The sequence below is a fragment of the Xiphophorus couchianus genome, chromosome 17 (assembly GCF_001444195.1).
Source record: "Xiphophorus couchianus chromosome 17, X_couchianus-1.0, whole genome shotgun sequence".
NCBI classification, from domain to species: Eukaryota; Metazoa; Chordata; class Actinopteri; order Cyprinodontiformes; family Poeciliidae; genus Xiphophorus; species Xiphophorus couchianus.
The window spans coordinates 2,505,364-2,530,924 of NC_040244.1; the positions used below are offsets into that span (position 1 = coordinate 2,505,364).

Genomic DNA, 25,561 nt, shown 5'->3' on the forward strand with positions numbered 1-25,561 from the left:
AAAAAGACACAAAAAAATAAAAAAAAAATTTAAAAAATATATGCATATATTTTTAGTATATATAGATATATATATATAATTTTTTTGTTTGTTTTGTTTTGTTTTGGGTTTTTTTTATTGGCAAATCTGCCAGATAAATAGAAATGTTTTTAAATCTACAGTACATTTACTCATTTACCCGGCTGCAGAAATATGTCTAAAAATATTGTGTGCTTAGTTTATTTATTTAGCAGATAAACATAAAAAACAAAATGCTTTTGCTATTCTAATTAAAAAGAAAAATACTAAACATTTAAACTTTGAACACCACTGCTTCAAGTCATGGTGGATGTGGCTCACCGCCCAGGGCGTCATTCAATGAGGGCAGACAAAACAAAAAGTAACTTTGAGTTGCACCAGATATTCTTTCGTAGATGTTCCTACGATGTAGAAGCCTGAGGGAGCGTTCACACCTGTCCTGTTCAGTCCGTTTAATCCAACTCCAGTCTGTTTGCATAGAAAGTTCGGTTCGGTTGGTGAGGTGTGAATGCTAAGCTAGCTCTGAACTCTGGTCCTCCAAACCTTGGTCTGGGTTCGGCTGAAGTGAACTCTGGTTCGGTTTGAATGTGAACACCAAGCAGACCGGAGACCTTCTTCAAAAGCAGGAAGTGGACTACAGCGCAGGGCATTCTGGGTAAATACAACTAACGCTAACGTGCTAGCCCAACGCTAGCAGCAGAAATGGCTCCTGGTCTTTAGCTTAAAGAGAAATCCTCCAACACTAAAATCTGACGCCTCCATCTTGTTTCCATCTGGTGAAGAAGGAAGTTGCTCTCAGTGTCTTCAGAGGTTTTTGTGTCGTTTCATTCAGTGGTTCTTGGTGCAGCGCCCCCACAGGCCAGGAGGGGAACAGGTTGGTTTGGGTCAGAACCACAGCAGCTGGAGGAGGAGCAGATGATGGAGTTCTGGTCCGCAGTCTAACAGAGTGTACCAAATTTAAACATTTGGTTCTTGTTCAGCTGATTTCTGTGTTCCTGGGAATAAAATAGAAACAATAAATATTGTATGAATTATTAGTTAAACTGAATAATTGCAGCAGCAGCATATTGATGAGCTCTGATCTCTGTAATCAGTGAATGAAGTGATTTTCACCTTTTTTATTCTCATTATCGTAACTCTGAGCTTCTGCCTGTTTTCTGATTTTTCTCCTCTTTTTGCTTTGTCTTTTTGCCCTTCTTCATCTTCTCATCCTTGACCCTCGTCTTCTTCTTCCTTTTGCTTTTTAGCGTCTCTCTGCTGCTTTCATGACTCCGTTTGATTCCACGCCTCCTGCCCTCCGAACTGAAGTGTTTATGAGAAACTGAAGCGTTTGCTTGCGTTGACATTTGCCTCTGAATGATATTCAGATTTAATTTGCACATGAGGGAGCTGAAGCATTTTGCAGCTCTGTATTTATGCATGTGTCAAGGTGATATTTAATGTTTTTCTTCTGTCTGCCCCTCTTTTGTTTCCACAGATGCATCACCCTATTCAGATGAAACCTGCAGACAGTGAGAAATCTAATGGTGAGTGGCCACAAGGACACACACACACACACACACACACACACACACACACACACACCAGGAGCTGTTTTTGAATTTGCCTGGTAATAGCTGCTTCACTTGACTTGCAGAGAAGATGGGAAGAGAAAAGATTGAAGCAGAAACTGGAAAGAGAGATAGAGGAGGAAATGCTGATATTTCTGTGTCTATATCTTTTTCTCTTATACGTGTCATAAATTATTGAGGTGCTTTGGAAGGAGGTCAGCGCCAGTTGAATCGTTTTAGCCCAGTGATGAACTGGTGTCGCTCCCCCGCTGCGGCTGCTGCTTCATCCACACATCCAGACCCATTTCTCTGTGCAGAACAAACCCACCTCAGTCACACCAGACAACATCTGTTCTACCTCACCTTCTCAGCTGTGTACTTTGACTAGGCCATTCTAACCCATGGATCTGCTTTGATTGTCCAGCTGGACAATCTTCAAATATCAATCAAACGTAACACAGAGGTTGGTTTATTTTTGAATATCTGCTAAATAAAACTTCCAGCATGAATCATAAGGTGAAAACTTTAGTTTTACATATTTAAGAGGTAATTATAAACTTCTGAATAATCCCACTCATTAACCACCAACATAATCTTATATTTATTACATTAATAATCAGGTTTTTAAAAACAAGGAAAACAAATAACCAGTAGGACTGAGAACAAAATAATTAGCTTACCAACAATGTTTTATTTGAAAATGACTCATTTTCAAACATTTTATATCCGTTACCGACTCAATAATTATCAGAAATTTGTAACAAACAATAAAATCTAAACCTGTATTTATCAGTATATAGTTCAGACTATATGCTGTCGATTTAATGTTAATTACCGTAGATGATGAATCAATTCTTTAAATTTCTCCAAAAAACAAACAAAAACACCAACGATAATCTCACATATCCAGCAATAATCATATGTTTATATGATCATTGGAGCGGTTTAATGTTTGGACATTGTCTAACTTCACCTGATCAATTTTCTCAGTAGTAACATTTTAAACTGATTCCCACATAACTGTAAATTGCTAATTAGTTTTGTGGTAATTGTTTATTTTTGGTTTTGTAAAGAATTAGAGCTTTCTGTAGTTTCACTACATCAATGAACTTTAATAATTTAGACTTTATAAAAGGTGTTTAAGTTTTCTAACCTTATGGATTATTCTTATCGCTCTTCTGTAGTATTTATATTCCCTGCAGTGCAGTTTTGTAATTATTGCCCCATAACTTAAATAAGGTAAGATTAGTGAACAGTACGTCGTCTGCATAGGAATGAACAAATCTGTGATGTAAGCAGGTCAGTGTGTGAATTTGAGTGAAATAACTGCAGAAAATCTCAGAGACCTTCAGAAATTTTGAAGAATGTTTTTAAAGGTGAAAGAAAAGTCTGGCTTCTTGGAAGGAAGACAGAAAGTTTTCTTGGCATGGATTTAATTAAAAACCTTCAACAGAGGGAGGTAAAATCAAACCCACATTTCTGATTATTTCATTTCATTTCTACATGTTTGACACTTTAATACAAAAAAGCTACAAGTTATAAATGTAGTTCTTGTTTCTGAAAAGCCTGAAGGCGACTTTCTTATTTTTAGGTGCTCTGAAAGAAAAAATATTTCATTTTTATGATTCAAAAGGTTAAAAAAAGATTATTAATGACCAACTTCACAGGAACAGATGGATGATTACTTTGATTGGAGAAACAGCAGACCTCAATTTGGACTTTTATGAACTTATTGGGCAAAAATAATAGATATCATTGGCAGAGATCGGAAATTTTAGAAAATTACCGCTAATGTATCTGCATGGCTGAGCTGAATAAATGTGAGCTCCTGTAATTTTGATGAAATGACCCTTAAATCTGAGTAAATGAGCAGAACATAACAATGAAGCTATAAAACCAGAAGCAGAAATAAAGAGGGCCATTTTAATCCCACAGCAGGATGTTCTGAGTTCGAGTCGTTTGCAAGGTGACGACTCGTCCTGCAACGTTTTCTGCTAATACTTTCTGATAAATGAGTGGAAAAATCAGCAAAAATCAAAGTAAAACCATAAAAATAATGTATATTTTTATTTATATTTTCCAGCAGATTTGAATACAATTTTTCAAAACTTGAGGTAAAAATATGAGCCATCCTGTGGTGATCAATGCAAGATAAACTATAATATCATCAGTGCAAAAATGAAAATGATCCCAGAACTGAACTCTGTTTATGCCAAATGAAGCTTTATATTTCTGTTATTTCTGCCTTAAAGGTCAAATAAACCAACATAATCACCATTTTAATTTTTTAACTCCACATTAAAACCCATGTTGCTCTAATTAGTCTGAGCTGAACCTCCAAGGTTACTGATGTAAACATGAAAGTTTGTCACTTTTTCCTTCTGGTTGGGACGTTGCATAAGGAGCCTGGTCCGATTTTGATGCAGGTTCATTCATTCAGCACCAATACTCCAATAAAAGTCTTGCAACAAAGAAATATAAGTTCAGTTTATTAGTCAGAAGCTGCAAACAGAAATGATTTAAAGAAACATTCAGTCAGAGACGCTTTACAGAAAATCTCATTTTAATCCTTTAAAAAGTTAAAAAAAGCAAAATAATAATTAATTTCACAAGAACAGATGTATGATTACTTTGGTTGGATAAACAGTGAACCTCAAATTAGACTTTTATTAACTTTTTAGGCGAAAATGATAAATATCAGTGACAGATAGCAGAAATTTTGGCAAATTACATCTAATTTATCTGCCTGGCTAAGTGGAGTAAATGTGCGTTTCTGTAATTTTGATGAAATGACCCTTATAGTTGAGCAATTGAGCAGAACGTGATAATGAAAGCTATAAAGCCAGAGCTGGAAATAAAGGCTTCGACCTGACGTCGCTGCTTTTTGGCGGCACATCAGGAGCCCAAAGTTCTGCCGGCACGACCCAAAAAAAGAGAAGAGAGAAATCCTTAGAAAAGCCATCATCCGCTCCACTGAAATATGGCGAATTGTGACTTTATAAGACATAACTGTCGGGGCGAGGAGGGAGGGACTCAATAAAAAGCTGTGGCTCGCAGCTGGAAGGGTGAAATATGGAGCCTGACGAGGGATACGTATCCATCCGTTTAACAGAAACGACCTTTAATAAACCCGCTGTTAGATCTGCTTTAGCGCTGACGAACGGCGGCGGCGAGCTTTATCAGTTCAGTCAGCGGGGGAGAGGGCAAAACGGGAAAACCGCAAGAAAAACAGAGGAAAACGGCTCAGGTTTTTCCTCCCTGAAGGGTCCGCAGGCGGTTCTTGAAGCTTTCTCCCACAATGCAACGCTGACTCCGTCTTCATGGGTGCTTATCGCCTCGCCGCCTGCCGGCACGCCTCGAACACCAAGCAGAAACAGTCAATTGTAACGATATCTGCTCTCCTTCCCCTCTATCGACGCAGAGTAAATTAATTACATTACTGTTAGACTTGTGCTAATCATCCTCTGGAGTGATGCACACACACCGACACGCCGCCCGCAGAGCAGCCACGGCTTCTTAAAGCGCCTCTTATCTCGACAGCGAATCCCGTCGGTTTGTTGTTTCTTCTTTTTTTTCTCCTTAAACACACAAACGAGTCCAACAGCAAAATAAACAAGTGTGCTATTGATTTCCCAGAGAGCGAGCGAGCGAGCGCTTATCTGCCTGGCCTGGTGGAAGGAGCTGACAGTTTCCTCATTAAAAATGAATCGGATTAACCTTACGCTGGATGTGGAGTGAAGGCGTCGCCGCCGTCGGCCCGCAGCATGCCGCCGCCGCTCCTTCCACCAGGTTGAGTCTCAGGGTTGAAGTGATAATCAGACATCGATCACAGCATGATGAAACACACAAAGTCTTTTTTCTTTCTTTCTGTCATTTCTTTTAACTTTTCTTCTGTTTCAACATTTTTCTTTGTTCTGAGTTTTTTAATTATTTACCGTCAGCTTCAGATTCGGTTTAACTTCAACAGATTCCCCAGGAGCAGCTAATTAAAGCTCTTCGTTAACGGATCAGCAGCTCTGAAAGGAAAGGTTATCGGGCCGTTTCCGAACGTCCTGAGGCCGGTCGCTCTGCCGACAGGAAACACGTCAGACAGGATGAAACGATTAACGGGACGACCTAAAGAAAATGTTCCTGCTGTGTTCAGAGCGATCTGGACGTCGACAGAGATGAAAATCTTTCAGTTTCTAATGATTCGATTCCTGTTTTTAGTATCATGATACAATTTTTAATTCAGGAACTAATTTTTTTATCCAGATTTTCTAGAAATCCTTTTTAAATTACGACTTTTGAGCGGAAAATATGATATAAACAAAAATTCAACATTTATTTAAAACAGTTCTATGAGGTCCCATATTGTAGGGAACCAAGCATTTTCCTATCTGACCCTGGTCCCAGCAGCCTGAGGTCAAAGGTCATGGCTCAGAGAAATGACCGGAAAGCCATTTCTGACTCTACTGGTTTAATCCTGAAATGATCATGACTTTTATCCTAAATGTACACAAATTTCCACATTTTCTTCAGGTTTTATGTTGGATTTTTCTTGATTTCCTCTTCATACAGATTTTTGTTGGTTTTATTCCACACATCAGAAATCCTCGTTTAACCTGATGTTAAAAACCTAAAACTGTTTCTGCTCTTAATCTCAGACGGGATTAAATCCCAAACTACTTTAGGAACTCAGTTCAAGAGGGAGATGATTCTGTAGAAAATAGTTTCAGGTTGCATGTTGAATATAAGCGGCCTAGTCAAAGTCCAGACATCAACTTGAAGAAATGATGCTGTTGGACCTTCAGAAAGAAGAAACTTCCGGAAGAGTTGGACTCAAACGGTTCTGCATAAACTGTCTCCATGACAGTTTGTTTGTGTGTTTTTGGATGCTTGATTTGATCATTTAATTGGATCGTTAACGGTACCGGACCGTGTTATAGAACTGAAACAGGGTGTACTTATTTAACCCAGCATTGATCATTTACTGAAATGACCCAGTAAATGTTTCTGTGTCTTCTCCTGCAGCTGTTGAAGACAGGAAGCTGTTCATCGGCATGGTGTCGAAGAAGTGCAACGAGAACGACATCCGGGTCATGTTCTCCGCGTTCGGCCAGATCGAGGAGTGCCGGATCCTCAGGGGGCCCGACGGGCTCAGCAGAGGTACCCGCCACTTTGACTCACCTCCATCCTGAAGCTCCTCATGCTGGTAAAACAGCTGAAGGGCCTCCAGCTGCTGCAGCTCGCCAAAATGGCCGCCTCGGAGAAGGAGAACTGCTTCTGAGAAAAACTAAAGTTAAATAAGAAACAATAGATTCATATCTGAGGTGATAATCTGTACCAGATTGATCCTCTAGGTTTTAGACACATAAATAATCCGCCCACGTCTTTATGAAACTCTTTCATGGAGGTTAATTTTTGCAGGTTAAAGACTGAAAAACATCTGAGGGGATTTTTATCCTGGAGATCAGGCTAACCACAAAGACGAGCAACCAGATTGATTTTCATTAACTCATCTCTGAATAACGCAACTTTATTCCACCCATAACTCTGTTTCCCAACCGTAACAAGTTTTATTATCGCAACAAACAGTAACATTGTTGCTTTCAAACCATTTTCAAGTGATATGATAGTAATTAAGGCTTAATAATGCAAGAAAATGTCCTAAAAGATTAATAAACTTTAAATTTTAACACTGGAACTGAAAGACAATTTAAATATCCAAAATAAATAAACAAAACAAGAAATAAAAACAAATGAAATGAATTATGACATCTCTGTAAACAAAATCATCCTTCAAAAAACCAGGATGATAAAAATAATAAATCACCCAAATGGAAATAATTGAGCTTGTTTTAATGTATCGTGCAATTAATGGATTGATTGATTAATTGATTGATTGATTAATTGATTGATTGATTGATTGATTAATTGATTGATTGATTAATTGATTGATTGATTGATTGATTAATTGATTGATTGATTAATTGATTGATTGATTGATTGATTAATTGATTGATTGATTGATTAATTGATTGATTGATTGATTGATTGATTGATTGATTGATTAATTGATTAATTGATTGATTGATTGATTGATTGATTAATTGATTGATTGATTGATTGATTGATTGATTGATTGATAATTGCAGCAGGCCTGTTTGCATCTGTCTTTAGTTTTAGTGATGAAAGGAAGAAGTGCAGGTTTGCAGATGGTTCTTATACTGAGCCCAAGATGAAGTTAGTTATTGTAATTATCGGACCTGTTGTGGCGCTCAGGTACTGAAGTTCTGATGCCAGAACTTTATTTCACCTCATTATGAAGTACTAAACAAAACAAGAGGTGATTTAATGAAGAAAGCCACACACCCGGTCATAACGCAGCAGAACACTGTGAATTTCTCCTAAATTATCTTTATATATCTAAATCCACTAATGTCTCAGAGTTGCTTCAGAAACATGACATGGGGTTAATAATCCAAGTAATCTCCTTCATTTCCTCACAATTTACACAGATTTTTCTGAACTGATGCAACTTTAATGAAGCTCTGTCAACAAAACACAGATATGTTCTCCACAATGCTATCTTCTGCTAAATGCTAACAAGCCAAGATTTAATTATCAATCCAGTATCTTCAGCTAATCACATTTTATCCAAAGTTTTCAAATGTGAAGAATTAAACACCTCTGGTCATTAGATCTGCAGCCGAGTCGTGATGAAGCAGAAGTTTTAGTCTCACCAACAGCGAATCGAACGTGTGAAAAGCTTGAAGTCGTCCCTCGATGTGGATTCATTTTGTGTGAAACGTTCTGAATGTTGAGCTGAATGTGTTTCATCATCTGGAGAACATTGTGAGATTGTTTCCTCTCCAGTAAATTCAGAGCATGATTTTATGAACTGAGGAGAAAATTTCAGCTTGTTTCCAAACCGACTCACATTTACTGCCGGAGGTCAGGAAGCAGAGCGCAGACTGTTCACTCACCTTTACTGCTCTTTAAAATCTCATTTTATGTTTAATGTTTGAGTTATGTCACATCACAGCAATCATATAAATACATTTTGTGATAGATCAACAGAAATGTTGACTTTTTTCTTACAACAAAAATCTAAAAAGTGCGGCTTGCTTATGCAGTAAATCCATTGTCATGTAATTAATGAGAATTTTAATCTCTGATTAAAAATCCATGAATTTAATTTAGAAGTCACCCATTATTCATATAAACTTCCTGTTTTTGTAGTTTAAACACTAAACATGCCTTAATGCGCTTTAATAAACTCAGTGGAAACGGTTTTAGCAGTAGAAGCTAACATTTACGTCCTACTTATTTCTGCCATTGGTGTTTCAACCAATCAGCACCAAGGAAACTGAATGCTGCTTCCGGATTGGCTGCTTTCCAAATGCTAGCCAGTAGCAACTAGCTTTGCTCCTAGCTTCTCAATCTGTATTTCATTTCTAATATTTTAGATATGCTTTATGAAAATAGACATTGTGAACCGGGATTAGGTTGGGATCCACTGAAACCAGATTTATTTAGGAACATTAAACTGATTTCTACAAAATCAGCTTAAATATGCTTCATTTATAAAAACACCTGCGCTATCTTTAGCGTCCTCTGTTTCTTTGTGTTTTATTTGTTAACGTTGCTGCCTCCTACTGGTTAGACACAGTCCTTGCAGTTTGTCAGAATTGCTCATTATTTTCTGCACATATTTATAAAGCTGTCACACGGCGGCCATCTTGTCTCAGGTCTTTACCCTGCTGCTGCGGCTGGAGGTTCTTCTCACTGTCAACACTTGCTGCTTCCTTTTCTTGCTGTATATCTCTTTTCCCCACCACTTTCTTTTTTTCTCTCCTTGCTTTCTCGGCCTCGTCCCCCCGCTTCCTCCCCCTCTCCTCCTCCCACTTTCTCACCACCATCTCCATCCTTCCCCTTCCAGTTTAGCCCTGCTGGAAACCAGTAGGAAGCTCTTCACTTCCATCTTGAGACACTTTAAATGTTGCTGTCCAAATCATCCGTCAGTTTCTGATTTGTTTCATGAACATGTCACATAACTTTGTTGTTTATTCAAGGAAAACTGATATTTTTAGTAAAATAAAATCAGAAATTATGTCTTTTGGTCAAAATTTAATGTAGTTTTATATTTGAAATGCAAACAAAAACACAAAATTCAGTTGAAGGAGTTTGTTTTTTCTAAAGTTGGCAAAATCTGGACTGTAAAGATCCCAGAAGTTACCAGAGTTACTCTCCTCCCTTAATTGGACCATGTGGTGAGTCAAAATGCTTTAAGGTGGATAGAAAAAACACCAAGCTGTCTAAAATACAACAACAGGTTACAAAGCTTTTAAAAAAGAGAATCTTGTGACCAAATTTGAATTTCTTGTAGATTTTCTGTATTCCACAAATCTATAAGTGAACCTCCAGATGAAGAGAGAAAGGTTTGGTTTGTTCCCAAACCAAAAACTGCTGAGTCCAGGTTTCTACCATGCAGTTTCTGATTAGAGGGGAGATGGTCCAAATTTACCACCAGCACACTCACAGAAGTCGCCATGTTGCTGCCAACATCTGAGCGTTTTACTTCTAAGCCGTTACCACATGTGCTCTACTCTGCCCCCTAGTGTCTAGGAGGATATGGAGTAGAAAGCCCTGTCTCTAATGTGAGCCATATTTTATAGAAATCAGATAAGAAGTTCAGATTCCTGCTCAGAACATAATGGATTTGTTGGCAGCTGGAGTTCGCTAGCTATAGCGGCTAATAGCGATAGCTGCTGCTAGCATCTTGGTGCCAGAGGCCACATCTCTTCTTCAGCAGGTGGATTGTTGTTGAACTTATGCCCAGTTCACACGACACGATTTTAGAATCGTCGGCCGATTTTCAAAACTTGAGGTACCACAAACTAGCCGACCAACTCGTAGGTATAACGCGTTCGATCGGGCCGATCGTGAGTGTGTGTTCAGCCAACCACACAGCGAGAGCAACATACCACACACAAACTGATTTCTCACCGACATTCAGATTCCAGACCGAAAATACAGGAAAAGCCACTATACCACCCGTGAATTTAGAGTAAACAAACATGGCCGACAACGTAGACGCAATGTGAGCTTATTTGAAACATAAAAGACGTAACAAAAAGAAAAGGCGTTGGATAAAAGCGTGGAGACGGGGCACGCAGCGGCTCTATTGTTTTAAAAGTTACGTTGTTTTGTCTATACCATTTGTGTGTTTAGATTATTTTCTGTTCTATTGTTTCTTTAAGCTTTATCAGTTAATTAGTATTTGCTGTTTTGATGTTTACATTTACATTGAGAACAATATGCACAAAATAATGGCTACAAGTCCAGTTAACTCATTTTAAAACTAGGCATTAACCAATGTTTTACAAACTACATTCTGTAGGCGTCAAGTCCTGCCTGAATGAATAATCTTATCGTTATAAACTATTTATGTCACGTTAACGATGAACAGCTGAAAAATTAGCGGAATCAACCGCGGTAGCATTTCGCTCCAAATCCTCTCCTCGTCTTTTCTGTGAATATTCTTTGTATGAAATGTTGAATAAACATTGATGTTGTTTCCACACATCATCTCTGATGTCCTGGACTCTGGGCTGCATGGCTGCTGTTTGGGTTCCTCTCTGAGGGGAAAGTCCGGAGGGGAATCCGTGGTTTCTGATTGGCTACCTGTCACATTCAACAAGCTGCGTTCTCACTCCCAGTCAGGGAAAACCCACAGGCTGCGATAATCGGCCAAGACAATCCAATATGTCCGATTTCAGACGGGCACGGTCCCGACGTTCTACCAACTGGACCCGATCAGTCGTAACACACCACACACTGCAGGATGATCGGCTACGATTATCGCAAGCGACAATCTCAGAGCGCAGAACGTTCTAAGATTGTCATAAGGGGGAAATCGGGGCAAATAATCGTGTAGTGTGAACTGGGCTTTAGATGGTTGGAACTGGACCAGTTCTGCAAAGTAAACTGGTCAAAGATCCAAAAAACAAACATGTTGATCGGTGAATCTGTTCCTCTGAAGCCAGTGGGTTACAGAAAAAACACAATTAAAAAATGAATAAAATAAAAAATAATGGTTCAAATCTGGAACGAAGAGTTTGAAATTAGTGACTTTACTGAGTTTTTTCTTTCTGTATCACGACTTCCTGGAGTTAAACATAAACTGATGAAGTTTGTCTGTTTTTCGTTGAATTGGTGCCACAGTGAAGGAAGATGAGTGCAGTATGAGCTGAAACCATGAGAAACCTCACAGTCCCACAGCATCATACCGCCTCCACCAGGTCTGGTTTGGTCGCCCCAACATACTCTGCTGCTCTTCCCGTCCTGTGGCTCCATTTAAAGCGACATGACCCGTTTATTATTTTCACTCCATCCCACCCTGACCTGACCCCTGACCTCAGCCATCCTCCCGCTCTCTCCTCCCCCTCTGTGGTTTCTGTGTGCTGAGATGGAAATCTCTTCCTGTTTCTCCTCCTCTCGTCCAATGAGCTGTCGCTGTTCCCGTATTTTCTTCTGTGCTCGTTAAACGTTGCGAATATTTTGTTTTATTTTTTCCGTCTCAAGGTTGTTTGAGTCCAAACTAAACGGCTCCACCTTTAAATTCACCCCGGCTGTCCCAGAATCCACTCCTCGGTCGATTTGTCCTCTTTTCCCTTCTTTCCCTCCCTTTCCTTGTTTCTGTCTTCCATCCCCTTTTCAGTTCCTCTCTTTTGTCCTCATGAATATTTCAAACCTGATGGCCAAATCCTGGTTTCTGTCGAGCCGATATAAGCCACTTAGCGGCTGACACGAGTCAGAGACGGAGCGCTGGCGGCCCAACTTGGCCGGTCAATAAACACCTCTAATCAGGTTGGAAATAAATCAGTCTTTAAGGATTTCTGAGCTGGCAACTCTCAGCGGCCCGCGGTCCCACCTAGCAGAACTCGCTTTAAACCCACAGTATCAATCAGCCGAGCGCGCCGCTATTAATAAAATATGGATCACACCACCAGTGGATGGTGGGCCTGGGGAGCTACCCTACTTTCATTAAAGGACTGCGCGGCGCTCCGCTGACGACAGAATGCGGCCCACAAGGTATTTTTAGCGATCCGGCTTCGTCCTCGTCTCTGCACTGTGGAGAAAACAAGACGCGCACCGAGCAGGCGGGAAGTTGCTTTTATTCAGAACCAGATCCAATATTCATGAACCCAGCGTCAGCAGGGGAGAAGTTCCTGTTGGAGAAAACCAACTCAGATCGGCAGGATTTCAGAAAACAAGAGAAAAATCCAACCAAGCCAACAGAACGGCGTGAAAAAGTCATCAGAGATGCAGAAATGTTTAAATTCAGACTCTGGGTGGATTTTCTGCTGGAAGTTTCCCTTGTTGAGCAGCAAATCGTCCCCAGAGCACTATACTGCCACCACCATGTTTGACTGCAGCTATCGAATGAGTTTACCATAGAAAATGTACTCAATACTAAAGTGTTAACAGTTTCAAATGAAGAAAAACAACAAAAAATTTAGCAGCAAAGGTACACAAAACAAATTATTTTGAATTTTCAATACAAATTTTAACAGGATAGAACATTTCTGTGACATGAATAATGGAGTATTTGTGCAAAAACAGGCAAAAATGAAAAACTGTGCAACTTTTAGACAGTTGGAGGCTGTGCCTTAGTTTCCCTGTGGCCTACTTCGTGTTGTCAGATGGGTCCTGTTAAAGTTATTTCTGTGGATGAGAACTGATCATTTCACTTCAGTTGTTTTATCTGCATTAAATCAGGTTTTGCCTGACATACAAATGTAGGACAAAGAAGCAAAAACAGAATAAATCTGCATTTTTTTCCTGTGCGTTTCTAAAAGTTTCAGCCTCTGACGTGTTTGTGACCAGTTTGAACCAGTTTGGACCAGTTTGGACCAGTTTGGAGCCACATGTGCAGCAGTGATCTACTTCTGCAGCATCCTCCTGGAAAAGCAGCAGTTAAATGATGCTTGTCTAAAATAGGCAGGCCTCTGAATCATTTGATGGAGTGACCTGCTTTCAAACAACCTTTCAGCTCAGGAAAAGGACGGCGGAGCGTTTAGTGGGTCAGAGCTGCAGAATCCAGCGACCTTCAGCGCCTCGCCTGCTGATTCTGCTGCAGCCCAACGTTTAACGGCTGAAATGTGATCAACTCTGACAGAGGAAGGGCAGAAGGTGGAGAGAAACATTTCAGGATGCGGTATGAGATGAAATCCAGAGAGGAAAATATCAGCTTGTTTAAGAAAAACAGAGACAAAGGTCGACTTTTACTGACAAAAAACGCCTTTACAGTCTTAAACCAAACGGTTCTGATTACTTCTTTGCATTATTATTTGTTTTTCTTCTTCAGAGTTCTAAATGTACAGGCTCGCCACACTTTTCAGATTTTTACAATTAAAACATGAAATATTTCCCTGCACAGTGGCGCAGTTGGTAGCACTGTTGCCTTGCAGCAAGAAGGTCCTGGGTTCGATTCCCGGCCGGGGTCTTTCTGCATGGAGTTTGCATGTTCTCCCTGTGCATGCGTGGGTTCTCTCCGGGTACTCCGGCTTCCTCCCACAGTCCAAAAACATGACTGTCAGGTCAATTGGTTTCTCTAAATTCTCCCTAGGTGTGAGTGTGTGTGTGAATGGTTGTTTGTCCTGTATGTCTCTGTGTTGCCCTGCGACAGACTGGCGACCTGTCCAGGGTGTACCCCGCCTCCCGCCCGGAACGTAGCTGGAGATGGGCACCGGCAACCCTCCCGACCCCATTAGGGACAAGGGTGAACGGAAAATGGATGGATGGATATTTCCCTCCAGCTTCAATCAGGGAAATAAAATCCCCCAAAATACTTTTATACTAAAATCTGCTTGGAGAAAGAAATTGACTTTTTTTGTTTCATTAAAACTAAAAACTGGAATCTGCTGAGGAATTAGTTCTGGTTTGGATTCATTTGGTACCTGATGGCGGTGCAGAGAGTCTGAAGCATCAAGGGGAAAAGTTTTAATATTTATATTTTGAATATCTTGCAGCCTTAGAAATGAAATAAAATAATCAGAAAAGTTGTAAAGTCCAGCAATTAGCCAGAGCCATAAGGCAAAGAAAACATTGCAGAGTTTTCTTCCAAGCAAACCGAATAATTTTAGTGAAACGGCTGCAAACAGATAATATTACATATCTGTTTAGCTAACATTACATGATACCCGCTGAATCCATCCGTGTCATATATAACAACAATATTAATGTTCATCTCTTGCTAATTCCAGCAATAGACCCAGAAATCCTCCGTCATGTCTGTGCAGAAGTTTTCCTCCACAAATTTAAAATAAATCTTCAAGATTCTAGAAGATGAATAATCAGAGGGAGAAACAGGAAATGGAAGGTTATGTGAAGCAATTTCAACTTTTTGTAAAACTGTATTATTGCAAAAATAAAGCTTGAAAAAATTTGCAACTTTTTGCAAAATTAGTAATTTTAATCACAAAAACACCATCACAACCCAAGGTGGGTAGAGTAAAATTTTACTTAAGTAAAAGTACAAGTACGTCAACATATTTTTACTCAATAAAAGTTAAAAAGATCCAATTATCATACATTTAATATTTAATAATTACATCATCAGACGAACCAAAATATAGAACTAAGTCGAAATTTTATCATTTTAATTACCAAACTGACAGATAAGTAACATAAAATTACAAAACCAGATAAAATAAAAATGTCTTTAATTAAAAACTGATGAAACTTTAGCAGAAGCTGCAGGTGTGTCTGAGTCTGGTGAGTTTCTATTTCAAACATGTTGGATTTTCATTCAGTGGGTAGAAAAGAGTAGAGACACTTCAGAATAAAATGACTCAAAGTACAGCGTAGTAAAAATACTCCTAAAAGTACATTTTTTCAAAAAAGTTACTCAGGTGAATGTAAATAGTTACTACCAACTGATAACATCCTGATGATGACGATGATTGGATTTCTTCCTCCCAGTTTCCTGTTGCTGTTTGATTTGATGACCTGTTTGTGTTGTGTGTGTGTGTGTGTGTGTGTGTGTGCGTGTGTGTGCGTGTGTGTGTGTTGCCCTCAGGCCTGGCTGCGCTAACACGGTTTGTTGACTGTGTTAGCATATGGTTAGCCTAGCATGTTGCTGCAGCTTTTCTCACATCGTCTCCGTTAGTCGCTCCCTGACCGGCCGCGCTTCCCTCACCGCCATGAAACCGGCCATGCTGATTGGCTGAAACCTGCGCTGGTCACGGAGGAAGATGGCCTCGCCTCCTCTTCCTCCCCTCTGATTTAAAACGATCCCCTGCAGTTTTACAGCTGGCGTCCCGCGGCTCCTTCGTCTTTCTTCCCGTCGAACAAAAGAGAAAATTTTGGGCGTCCAGTGAAATAAATTCAAAAGGTTTAATGCAGATTTTCAGAGACGCTGAGAATTCAGGTTTGACTAATTCAGAGGTGAGGAAGAGGACGGAGGTGAGGAAGGCTTGCAGCTCTGATGTTTCATGTGGGGGGGACAGGATGTGATGTCATGATGCTCGTTTTTCCAGCCACTGAAAACGATGTTGTCCACCTGTGACATGTTCTCTGTATCAATCTGTTTTTCTTTTTATAACAACGACGTGTCCAACCCTTTTGTCTTGTTTTTGTTCTTTCTTGTCTTCCTCCTCCTCTTCCTCCCCCCTCTGCCTTCCCCTCCTCCCTTCCACTGTCCTTCCATCCTTCCCTCCCTCCTCCCTCCTTACAGGTTGTGCGTTTGTCACGTTTTCCACCAGAGCCATGGCACAGAATGCAATCAAAGCCATGCACCAGTCTCAGACCATGGAGGTACGCCACTCTTCTTCAGTTTCTGTGTTCTTCTCAACAACCTGCAGCCAAACACACCGACTTCACAAACCACCTGCAGCACGCTAGCATCTCCAGCTAGCAAAAAACAATAACTAAAATGTGACTCATGTAGAGACTTTACAACGCCGTGTTAGGGATACTTTAGAGAAAAGTCAAAAGGAGAACATTTGTGTACAACATTTCTGATTAGCCATATTTGTTTCTGAATTTTCCAAGTTTTTTCTTGAAAGTTCAGGAAAAAAATCTTTTTTTTAAACAAATTTTAAACTTTTCAAGCTCTGAATTTTTCTAGCACATTTTTGACTTTTAAAAACTGAAAATTTTCCAAGTTCTTTTCTTGAACGTTTCTGAGATTAAACTCAAAATTAATAATTTTTTCTAGCAAATTTTCAAAAAATTGATGTGGGTTATCAGTATTTATCCGTTAGCAAAAGTCGCCTCCTGTATTTTCTTTTTGTTTTTTCCCGGTTTGTTGTGCCAGGATCCCTGCAAACTGATGTTATTTATTCCGTTTATTGACATTTTCATAAATAAGTCTGCCAATGTGTTGCAGAGAGAATCTAATATGAAACAGCAGGACAATAAAATCTGAATCCAAGTCATGATTTACTCAAATGAAGTTTAAATCTTTGAAATAAAATGTTTACAAAATGTATTCAGGAAATTGACTTTTCTGCCCATTTCCTTTCATGCAGCACAGAAATGGGCAGAAATTTCCTTCCTGCATGAAGCAAATTTCTTTATTGTTAGCCTAGTAAATTTCTGAGATATTTCTCAGAAATATCTCATGAGAAATATTGCTGAGTTTTTCTCATCGAATCGTTTATTGAACTAATTCTGCAGCAGAAAAAATCCTCCATACTTTAAATAACAGGTTTGATGAGTCATGCTTTCAGTGTTTTTCTGTATTTATCTTTTTCTCTTTATTACTGAACATTATTCACGTTATTTAAAACCTGAATGTGAAATTCAAGCTGTTATTTCACTTTTAAAAATTAGATGGTTGTTAATAATAAACACAGGAATGTCAGGAGAAGAATAAAGTGTGGTAGCAAAACGTCCACAAGCAGCAGAGAGAACTGAAACAACGCCATCTTGGTTCTGCTGGAAAAACAAAAGCTTCTACGCTCACAGACTGATCTTATTGATAGAAAGTTGAGTGGAAGGAAAAAGTGTGGTAGCAAAAAGTCCACAAGCATTAGACATAACTGAAACAAAGTTACCCTGGTTCTGTTTCATTAGTAATAACAGATTGTGTTATTGGAACGTTGAGTGGAAGGAAAAAGTGTGGTAGCAGAAAGACCATTAACAACAGGCATAATCAAAACAAGTTTAATTTAATTTATAAAAACAGTTTCTGTTCATAATTATTTATATTTAATTCATTTTCTGAACACTTGTAGTCCTTTAAATCAGGTGAAATTTTTAGCGTTTTGTTGAAACGTCGTTAGCATTTTTCCTGTTGGAATCATTTTCAGGCTCCATCATCAAACATCGCCTCCATATTTCTCATTTTTTTCTGGCCAGAGTCTCTCCGCCAGACTCGGGTCACGCTGCGACAACGAGCCGCCACCATTGTTGTAGACCTCGTCAGCCGGCCGGCGACCCCGGCGGGCCGTAATGGCGGGCCGGCCGGCGCTCCTTTGTGCCGCGCGGCGCTGCCGCTGGGCTTGTCAGGTCGGTGACGGGGGCAGCGTGACAGGGCCGCTATTGGGAGAGAATTACACGTTACAAGACGGGTCTGCAGTGAGTCAGAGCGAAGGAACAAAAAGTGGTAATAACAGGCTGTGTTAAAGGAACAGGAGCGAGTGGCGCTCACCCTGAAGGCCCTCATTAGAGCTGATCATGATAATCACGGCCGCTATTGAAGTGTTGTGACCCTGACACGGGGAAAACGCTCTCCGCCTGCGAGGAAAGGCACCGTTTTCCCGTTTGTGCTGTCGCACCTCAGATATCAGCGAAGTGTTTGCAGCGGTGGCGCGTCCGTCTTCCTGACGCTGTCCTCCGACAGAGGCGTTAGCGTTAAGCCAGAATTATCCTCGCTCTGAGCAGTCGTCCGCAACAATGGGCCCGGTAAACACCGCCGCTTTTATCATGCACACGGGGGGATGAGGGAAAAATAAAGCCTCAAGCCATAACACGACAATATTGCAGTGGACAATAGCAAAATACCTTCATTTCCATTTGAAAACAAGCTGTCTAGCCTCAGGCGGAGCTAAATTGCCGCATCCGTTTGTTAATGTTCCCCAGTTTTTGCAATTTAAAAGTAATTACTTTGGGTGCGAATGAGGGAATGAGGTCTGGTAAATGGAGTTTGGTTATTGTCTTGGCGCTGCTGCAGCCTCGCAGCCCGACACGGAGCCGGACCGTGATGTTTGCCGGCGAACACGTACGCGCCGCGTGTCACGAGTCCTGCCGCCATTGATGGCTCTGTCACGGCCGTATCCGTCCTCATTACCATGTGGCATTCAGGTACGCCGCGGCGCACGCGCTAAATGTCAGGCGGTAATGAAAGCGGGTAATTCACTGAGGCACATCTAAAGGAACACCAACCCAGAAGAGGCTCGTTGTGTTTCTGTTGATCTGCATCGACGACTTTTAACGGTTTGTTGCATCTAAATGTTTCACAGCAAATCAACCAGTCAGCAGAAAAACTGAATTAGCTGCGATTAGCCGCCTTTCCACTGCAAATATGCACAAAACTTTGTCAATATTCATAATTACATTGTTTACATTAGATAAGAAAATCACATGTGAATAAGTAAATAAACCATCATTTTGCTACTTCCTGTCGTCTTCTTTGTCATTTCCATCAGTAGCAACATCTGGTTGTTGATCATGTGACTCAAGATGCAATAAAATGTTTCCATTTCAGTTCTGTGAAACACACTAATTTTGAAAAAGCCTAACATCCATCTCATCCCAGCGCAAAAACGTTTTAATAAAAAACTTTAGTTTTTTAAATTTCCATTAAACAAAGTTATTTTGCAAATTTTACAGCCAGTGGAATGAAGCAGGCGGAAGCATCTCAGACATTTGGCTGTTAATTCTAATCCAGAATCTGTCGCCATCACATCCTCCCAGTCGGCCATCTTTGTTTAATCTGAATTCATGTTTGGTCTCGGAAATTATGACAACCAAACCTGCTATCGATTTTTCTTCGTTGTGTGGTTTCTCAGATTTTGGTCAAAAATGTTAACATCCTGCCATGTGAACCAGACAAAAATCTCTGCAAGCTTCACTGCAGAGGTCAGAGGTCGTGACTCAGCAATAAGAAACAAAAGCTGTGTTTCCATTCATTTGTAATGTGTAAACTTTTAAAATGTCACAACAAAGAAAAGTGAATTAGGCGTGTTGGAGGTTAGATGTGATCTGCAAGGCAGTGAATACTTTGTACCAGTTAGCGCTCATTTAACATGTTTCATATTTTCTGTTATTATTATTTCTATGATCACGACACATGAAGGCCACATGATCACGCGCTGCTTCCTTCCCACCTAAACGCAGAAATGTTCAAGTGCATTTGAACAAGAGCTCAAGTGGAGCATGAGAGGGAAGACGTTTAAACGCTGACAACGGGAGAGAGGGATGACAGCAGAGGGAGAATATGGGATTAGATTAATCAGTGTATGGGAGGCTTTCTAACCAACGGAGTCAGAGCCCAGGTAAAAAACACCGAAGGGAGATTTACGTGTCACAAGCCAGCGCTGGTGGAAATTGCCAACTGTCTGTATTTATTACCCGAGTTAAATTAGCTGCTGAGAGGAGCGACGCACATCCAGCGCCGTGAAGAACTCTCCAATCATCCTCTGCCAGACTTTATGCTAACCTTTTCACACGGTTTTAAAAGCACTTTTAAAAATACATTTATGACACGGGTCTCCAAGACACCTGAACATTTAGAAACTCAGGCTGTTATCTCAACACAGAGCCTGCAAAATGTAGAATGTTTGCAAATACAAAAAAGTTGTTGCATGTCTTAAAATGAAAGAAAACTCAAACAGCTGAAGCACATGAACTCCTACAGAAACATCTTACCAAGCATTTTGTGTCGAGTTTCTACGGTTCAAATAAATTAGTACATTTGAAATAAGAAAACTAACTAACAAGTAACTTTTCAAGAAATATGAGATTGTTTTAAGTCAATAATTTCTTAATATTAATTCAGGTCTACTGTAGTTCCACTGTTAAATTAATTCACGTGTAACAGGACATTTTACCGTGTTACAAGTGAAATAATCTCCCATAGAAACTGAAAAGTTACTAAGATATTTGCACTAGAATCTAGACTAGAAATATTTGGTAAAGTTTTGTGTTTTTGCAGCGTAAAAATACTGATGGCCTCCTATTTAATGATTGAAAAAACAAATATACGTTATTATGCGTTAATGCATGCAGTGGGAGCCGCTGCCACAGACGCTAACATCTTCCTTATTTCTGCTCTTGGTGGTTCAGGGAATCGGCGCAAAGGAAATAAATCAAAGACATCGGCTGATGATGCTTCTGTTCAGAAATATTTGAAAACCATGAATTATTTTCCTTCTCTTGGCAGCTGTGTGCTGTTTAGTGTTAATCTGTCAAATAAAATGCAACCGCCATGTTTGTATGTTTGGAACGGTGAGCTCATGGAAACGTCAGGCAGCAGAGGAAGCTGAGACGGTTTGACATTTAAAGGCTGTTTGAGTGGTAAATAAATGAGAGGGAAAAAGTTCAGATATTTAATCTCTCGTGGATCGAACAGGAGATTAAATTTCACTGTAAACAGATCCTGACCCAAAACGGGACGTGAAAGACGAGATAATTATCTCCAGATCTGCGTGGCGTTTTTATCTTTCATTTCTTACAGGCCAGAAAAGGTCTAAAAAATCCTAAGAACTATAGGACAACCAGCATTTATCTAATTATATGTATTCCTAAAGATGCTGCTGTTTTTTCTTCTGCAGTGGAGTCTTGTGCAGTTCATGTTGGCAGTCCAAGTTGACTACATCACCTCCATTTGACCTTTGAAAATGACCTTTGGCTCCTTTCACCTCTTTAAAAGAAAGGTTTTAATGATCCACCTGCTGATGGGATGTTAGTGACGGGACTTTCAGAATATATTACCCCTATACCTTTTTAAAGCTCATTTTTTCAGAAGAGTCCAAACTTCAGATAAATGGATCCACAGCTGAAATGTAGCCATTTTGTATTTAGATCTAAAACCATTTCTAGTTTCTCCATTTAATGATGTTTCCTGCCATAAATCATGATCAAGTCTCCAAATACTGAATTCATTGTTGATAGAAGCAGCAAAATTTAAAATAACTTCCTCAAGTTAGCCAAAAAAAGCACAAGCTAGAGGCAGTTTTGGCTTTTCCAGAAAAAGAGTTTAAGTTTTGACCTAGTGACCTTTTACCTCACACCTGATCAGCTGTTTCCACTGTTAGCATGTGTTAGCATTGCATTTCTTTGTCTACCTCTCCAGACCGCATGTAGCATCGCAAATATTAGCTTACATGACAGAATAATTACAACTTAACAGCAACACATTCCTGAAGCCTCTGAGATTCATTCTAGTTTGCAAACTCTACGTCCTGTTTACTCAGCCATTCGTAGCGTCAACATTTGATTTTTTCGAAACCAGCAGGACAATTAGGTGGAAACATAGCTAGAGACTCACTGGTAATCCGATTCATTAGAGATTATAATGTTTTCTGGTTCTAACACGCACCAACGCTCAGAATCAAAAGAACAATATCATCTGCAAACAATGAGGTTCATTTTTAAACACTGGAAGTCCTTCAACCTTTGGATGTTTTTCTGAAAGCTTGGAGTTGAAGATCTTTAGATATCCTTAAACAGCGAAAGGCTTAGCTAATAACAAAGTCTGATTTAAAGTTTGTGACCTTGTAGAGGGTGTACCTCACCTGATCCATGCAGGAGTAACAAGAATCTAAATCTGGATGCCACAATCACCCAGGTGCTTATTTCTGTAGGATTTGAAACGACAGGCTGTCGCACCGTTCGCCCACCGTGCCCCACCTGCCAGTCACCGCCGCGGCGTGCTATTAGCCCATCAGACATGAAGCCTGTCAGCTTTCTGTTTCAGGGACTTTTAAAAGAATCCAATACTTAACTTCTGAGATTATTAATACACTGAAAGTTTCCACATCTGCAGTATAGATGTGCTTCTATTCACTAGAAACACTTCAGAGTGAAAGAGGGATGTGAAGGTTGTTGCAAACTGCAGCTAAATGCAAACAGCGTCATAACGTACTGATGCCTGAGAGCTAACAATTATTCTTTTTATCCAGATTCTGAAACTGTTTGAGAAAATTTGCAAACAAAGAATAAAATTTGAGGGAATTTGAGTCTGAATCTGATGGCTGATGGGACTTGCTGTGGTTTATAATTTAGAAATTCAATTTGAAATCGATATGGTTCCATTATTCAGTGTTTAAACCCCGAAAGTGACAGGAAGTATTCAAATCTTTACCTGTTTTTCTGCTAATGAAAGTTGATCATTTCAGTCCCTGGAAACAACAAAGCCTACAACAAGTCATGAGGGCAGCTGGTCCAGTTTTTCAAAAACCAAAAATATGAAATAACCTGCAGCCGTTTCCAGGTTAAACATAACAATAATTCCTGCTTCTTTGAACTTAAATGGGTAAATTACAATCCTTCTGGCTCATCTAAGAAAAGAGATCAATCAAAACAAAGAATTAATAGAAAAAATGCAATTCCTGTCAAAACGCAGCATAAATGCTGTAAGCTGAATGTTTTTGGTGAAAATGGCAGAATAATTTGAAATCCGCTACAGAAAACTTTCCAAAACTGTTGAAGGGGATTGAAAACTTTCAGTCAGTGCAGCTAAGGAGTGTTAATGCTAAACTGTAAGGTCACAGCAGTTTATGAGCTAAAATGAGCTAGAAAGCTAAAGCTAGCTAAAATACTGCTTGTAGGCTATCATTAGCATAGCCTACATGCTACGCTAGTGATAGCATTCAAGAATAAAGTCATTAAACTGCAAGAATAAATTGTATTTCCATAATAAAATCATAATAATATGAGAATAAAGTGATAATATTTCAAGAATAGTCAAGTAATTACAAAAATAATCCTTCTGAACCGTTGAAGATTAAAACTGAGAAGTCTGATTTTTTTAATTCACAGTTTGTGTAAAAACAATAAAATGAGGATTCATTTTCACACAAATATTGTACTTGTGTACATTTAAATCAAATGATACAGTCCTTACAGGTGCCTGGATTCTGGCTCTGCGTTAAAAATCAAAGAGTAACTTTAAATTAAACTGAATCCGATTGCAGCAGCTAAATGTTGCCAGATTTCTCTGCCGCATCCTGCCATGTTAATTATCGGTTCCAATGTTGCCACAGGAAGAAAGGTGCCATTTTTTTGGCTGTGAGCAACGGCAGCCTGCAGTTTTGATGTCATGTTGGAAGGTGATGATAGTCAGCGCTGCTTTGTAATTACGCTGCTTTTTTCTTCTTCTTCTTCTTCCTGGTGAGTTTCATGAGCGACTCTTCGTCTGGGAAGACGAGCAAACTTCTGCTTCCACCTCATTAATTAGGACAAAACAGCAGCAACTTCCAGAATGTCAGTTTAAATTTGTGTTTGTGTTGGAGAAGCTTTCTTTTTAAATATTTTAATTTTTATGAGCTAATGACAAAATGAAATGAGAACGATTCATTCAGAAAATGTTTTTAAGTTTATCAGCAGTTTATATTTCAAACTCTTTGATGCTTTGTGTTGTAAATAATTTATTCACTTTTTTATTTAATCAACACTTAGAATATTTAAAATATATATTAAATATACTTAGATTTAGTTCTAGGAACCAAAATGTTTTTTGTATAAAGCAAAGATTCTTTGGAAAAATTGAGTTATGTCCGCTCCTGCAATCATGCAGGAATATTTTACTAATATGACTTTATTCTTGAAATATTATAATTTTATTCTCTTAATTCCATTTTCTCATTTTTAATTTTTTGTTTGTAAATCCCATGGGATCTCCATGAGTCATTAGCTGAAATGTCTCCTTGCTTTGTCTTCAAAGTGCGACCAACTCGGCTTCGTTCGTTTCCTCTGCTGCCAGTTACAAACTACAGGCAGAGTGCTCAAGAAAAACGCCGCAGAAAATCTGTTTGCTGCTTGGCTTGATTGAAATCCAACCGGAGAAATCGAGCTCAATGGGAGAAATCCCAGACAGCGCACTGACGGGAGATGAGAATTGAGGGAAAAGTCCAAATAACCTTTTAGAAACTGTTGCAAAACTGAAAGGTCAAGAACGTTTTGTAGGAAAAAATAAATTTCTGGAAGCTTTCATGAAATCTCAGATTGGCAGCTCTGGTTGCTGCAAGTATTTGCGGCTGCCCTCCCTCGGTCCCAGACACTCGGCGTTCTGCGCCTCTCAGCGCTCGCCACCATCTGCAAAGTAGCCGAATGTCTTCCCTCCTTCGCCGAGCGCGGATCCCCGCCTCAAACTAAATGTTTCAATCAAAAGGTTTCCATCCTCCTGTGGCAGATTGCCTTTGTTTTCCGACGGATTTGCCCCTAGTTAGGCTTTGATTGCACTGCGCGAGGAATGGTGTGTTGCAACAGATTATCACTTTGAGCTTTACTGTAACTTTCATCAGAGAACGCGGCGCGTTTCCGTCTCATGTCCGACGCGTCGCCCCCTTTGTGAGCCTGGCTTTGTCTCTGCAACCCGGCAGCAGCAGAAATTCAGACAATTACTCCTGATTGTCCACATTTCTGAATCTCCCTCTTGCCCTGTCGCCCTCTCCTGATGGTTATCCCAATCACTCTCACTTTCTCCACACACACACACACACACACTCGCACATCTAGTCTCACTTCATAAAAGATGATGAAATAGTTGGAGAAGTCGGGAAATCAGTGTCTGGTGAAACCGTTTTGGACTCAGAGATAACTGAACCCTTGTGGGGGAAAGAAGAAGAAAGCCCTGCTGGCTTTAGAGGAGAGTTTCCTGAGCGACTGCGTGCGTGTCCTGTGTCGCTAACACGCTTCTGCACATCACAGCCTTTATTACATGCAGCACTTAAAGGGGACACATTGTGGAAAATTCACATTTTGCACGTCTCTGTACTTTCGTTTGGGTTTTCAAAAACAAAAATAACTCCCAGCCGGTTTTTTGTCAGCATTTG

The 25,561-nt window shown here is 39.8% G+C and overlaps 1 protein-coding gene across 23 annotated transcripts in view; it reads left to right on the top strand.

Moving 5' to 3' along the window:
* The window catches only part of celf2 (cugbp, Elav-like family member 2), a 285,915-nt gene that overhangs the window by 230,634 nt on the left and 29,720 nt on the right, over positions 1 to 25,561 (top strand). For all 23 annotated transcript variants that reach the window (XM_028044204.1, XM_028044183.1, XM_028044189.1 and 20 more), the window contains 3 exons: positions 1,496 to 1,544; positions 6,582 to 6,716; positions 16,294 to 16,373. In XM_028044204.1, coding sequence (XP_027900005.1) covers positions 1,496 to 1,544; positions 6,582 to 6,716; positions 16,294 to 16,373 — 264 coding nt within the window. The remainder of the gene's footprint in view (positions 1 to 1,495; positions 1,545 to 6,581; positions 6,717 to 16,293; positions 16,374 to 25,561) is intronic.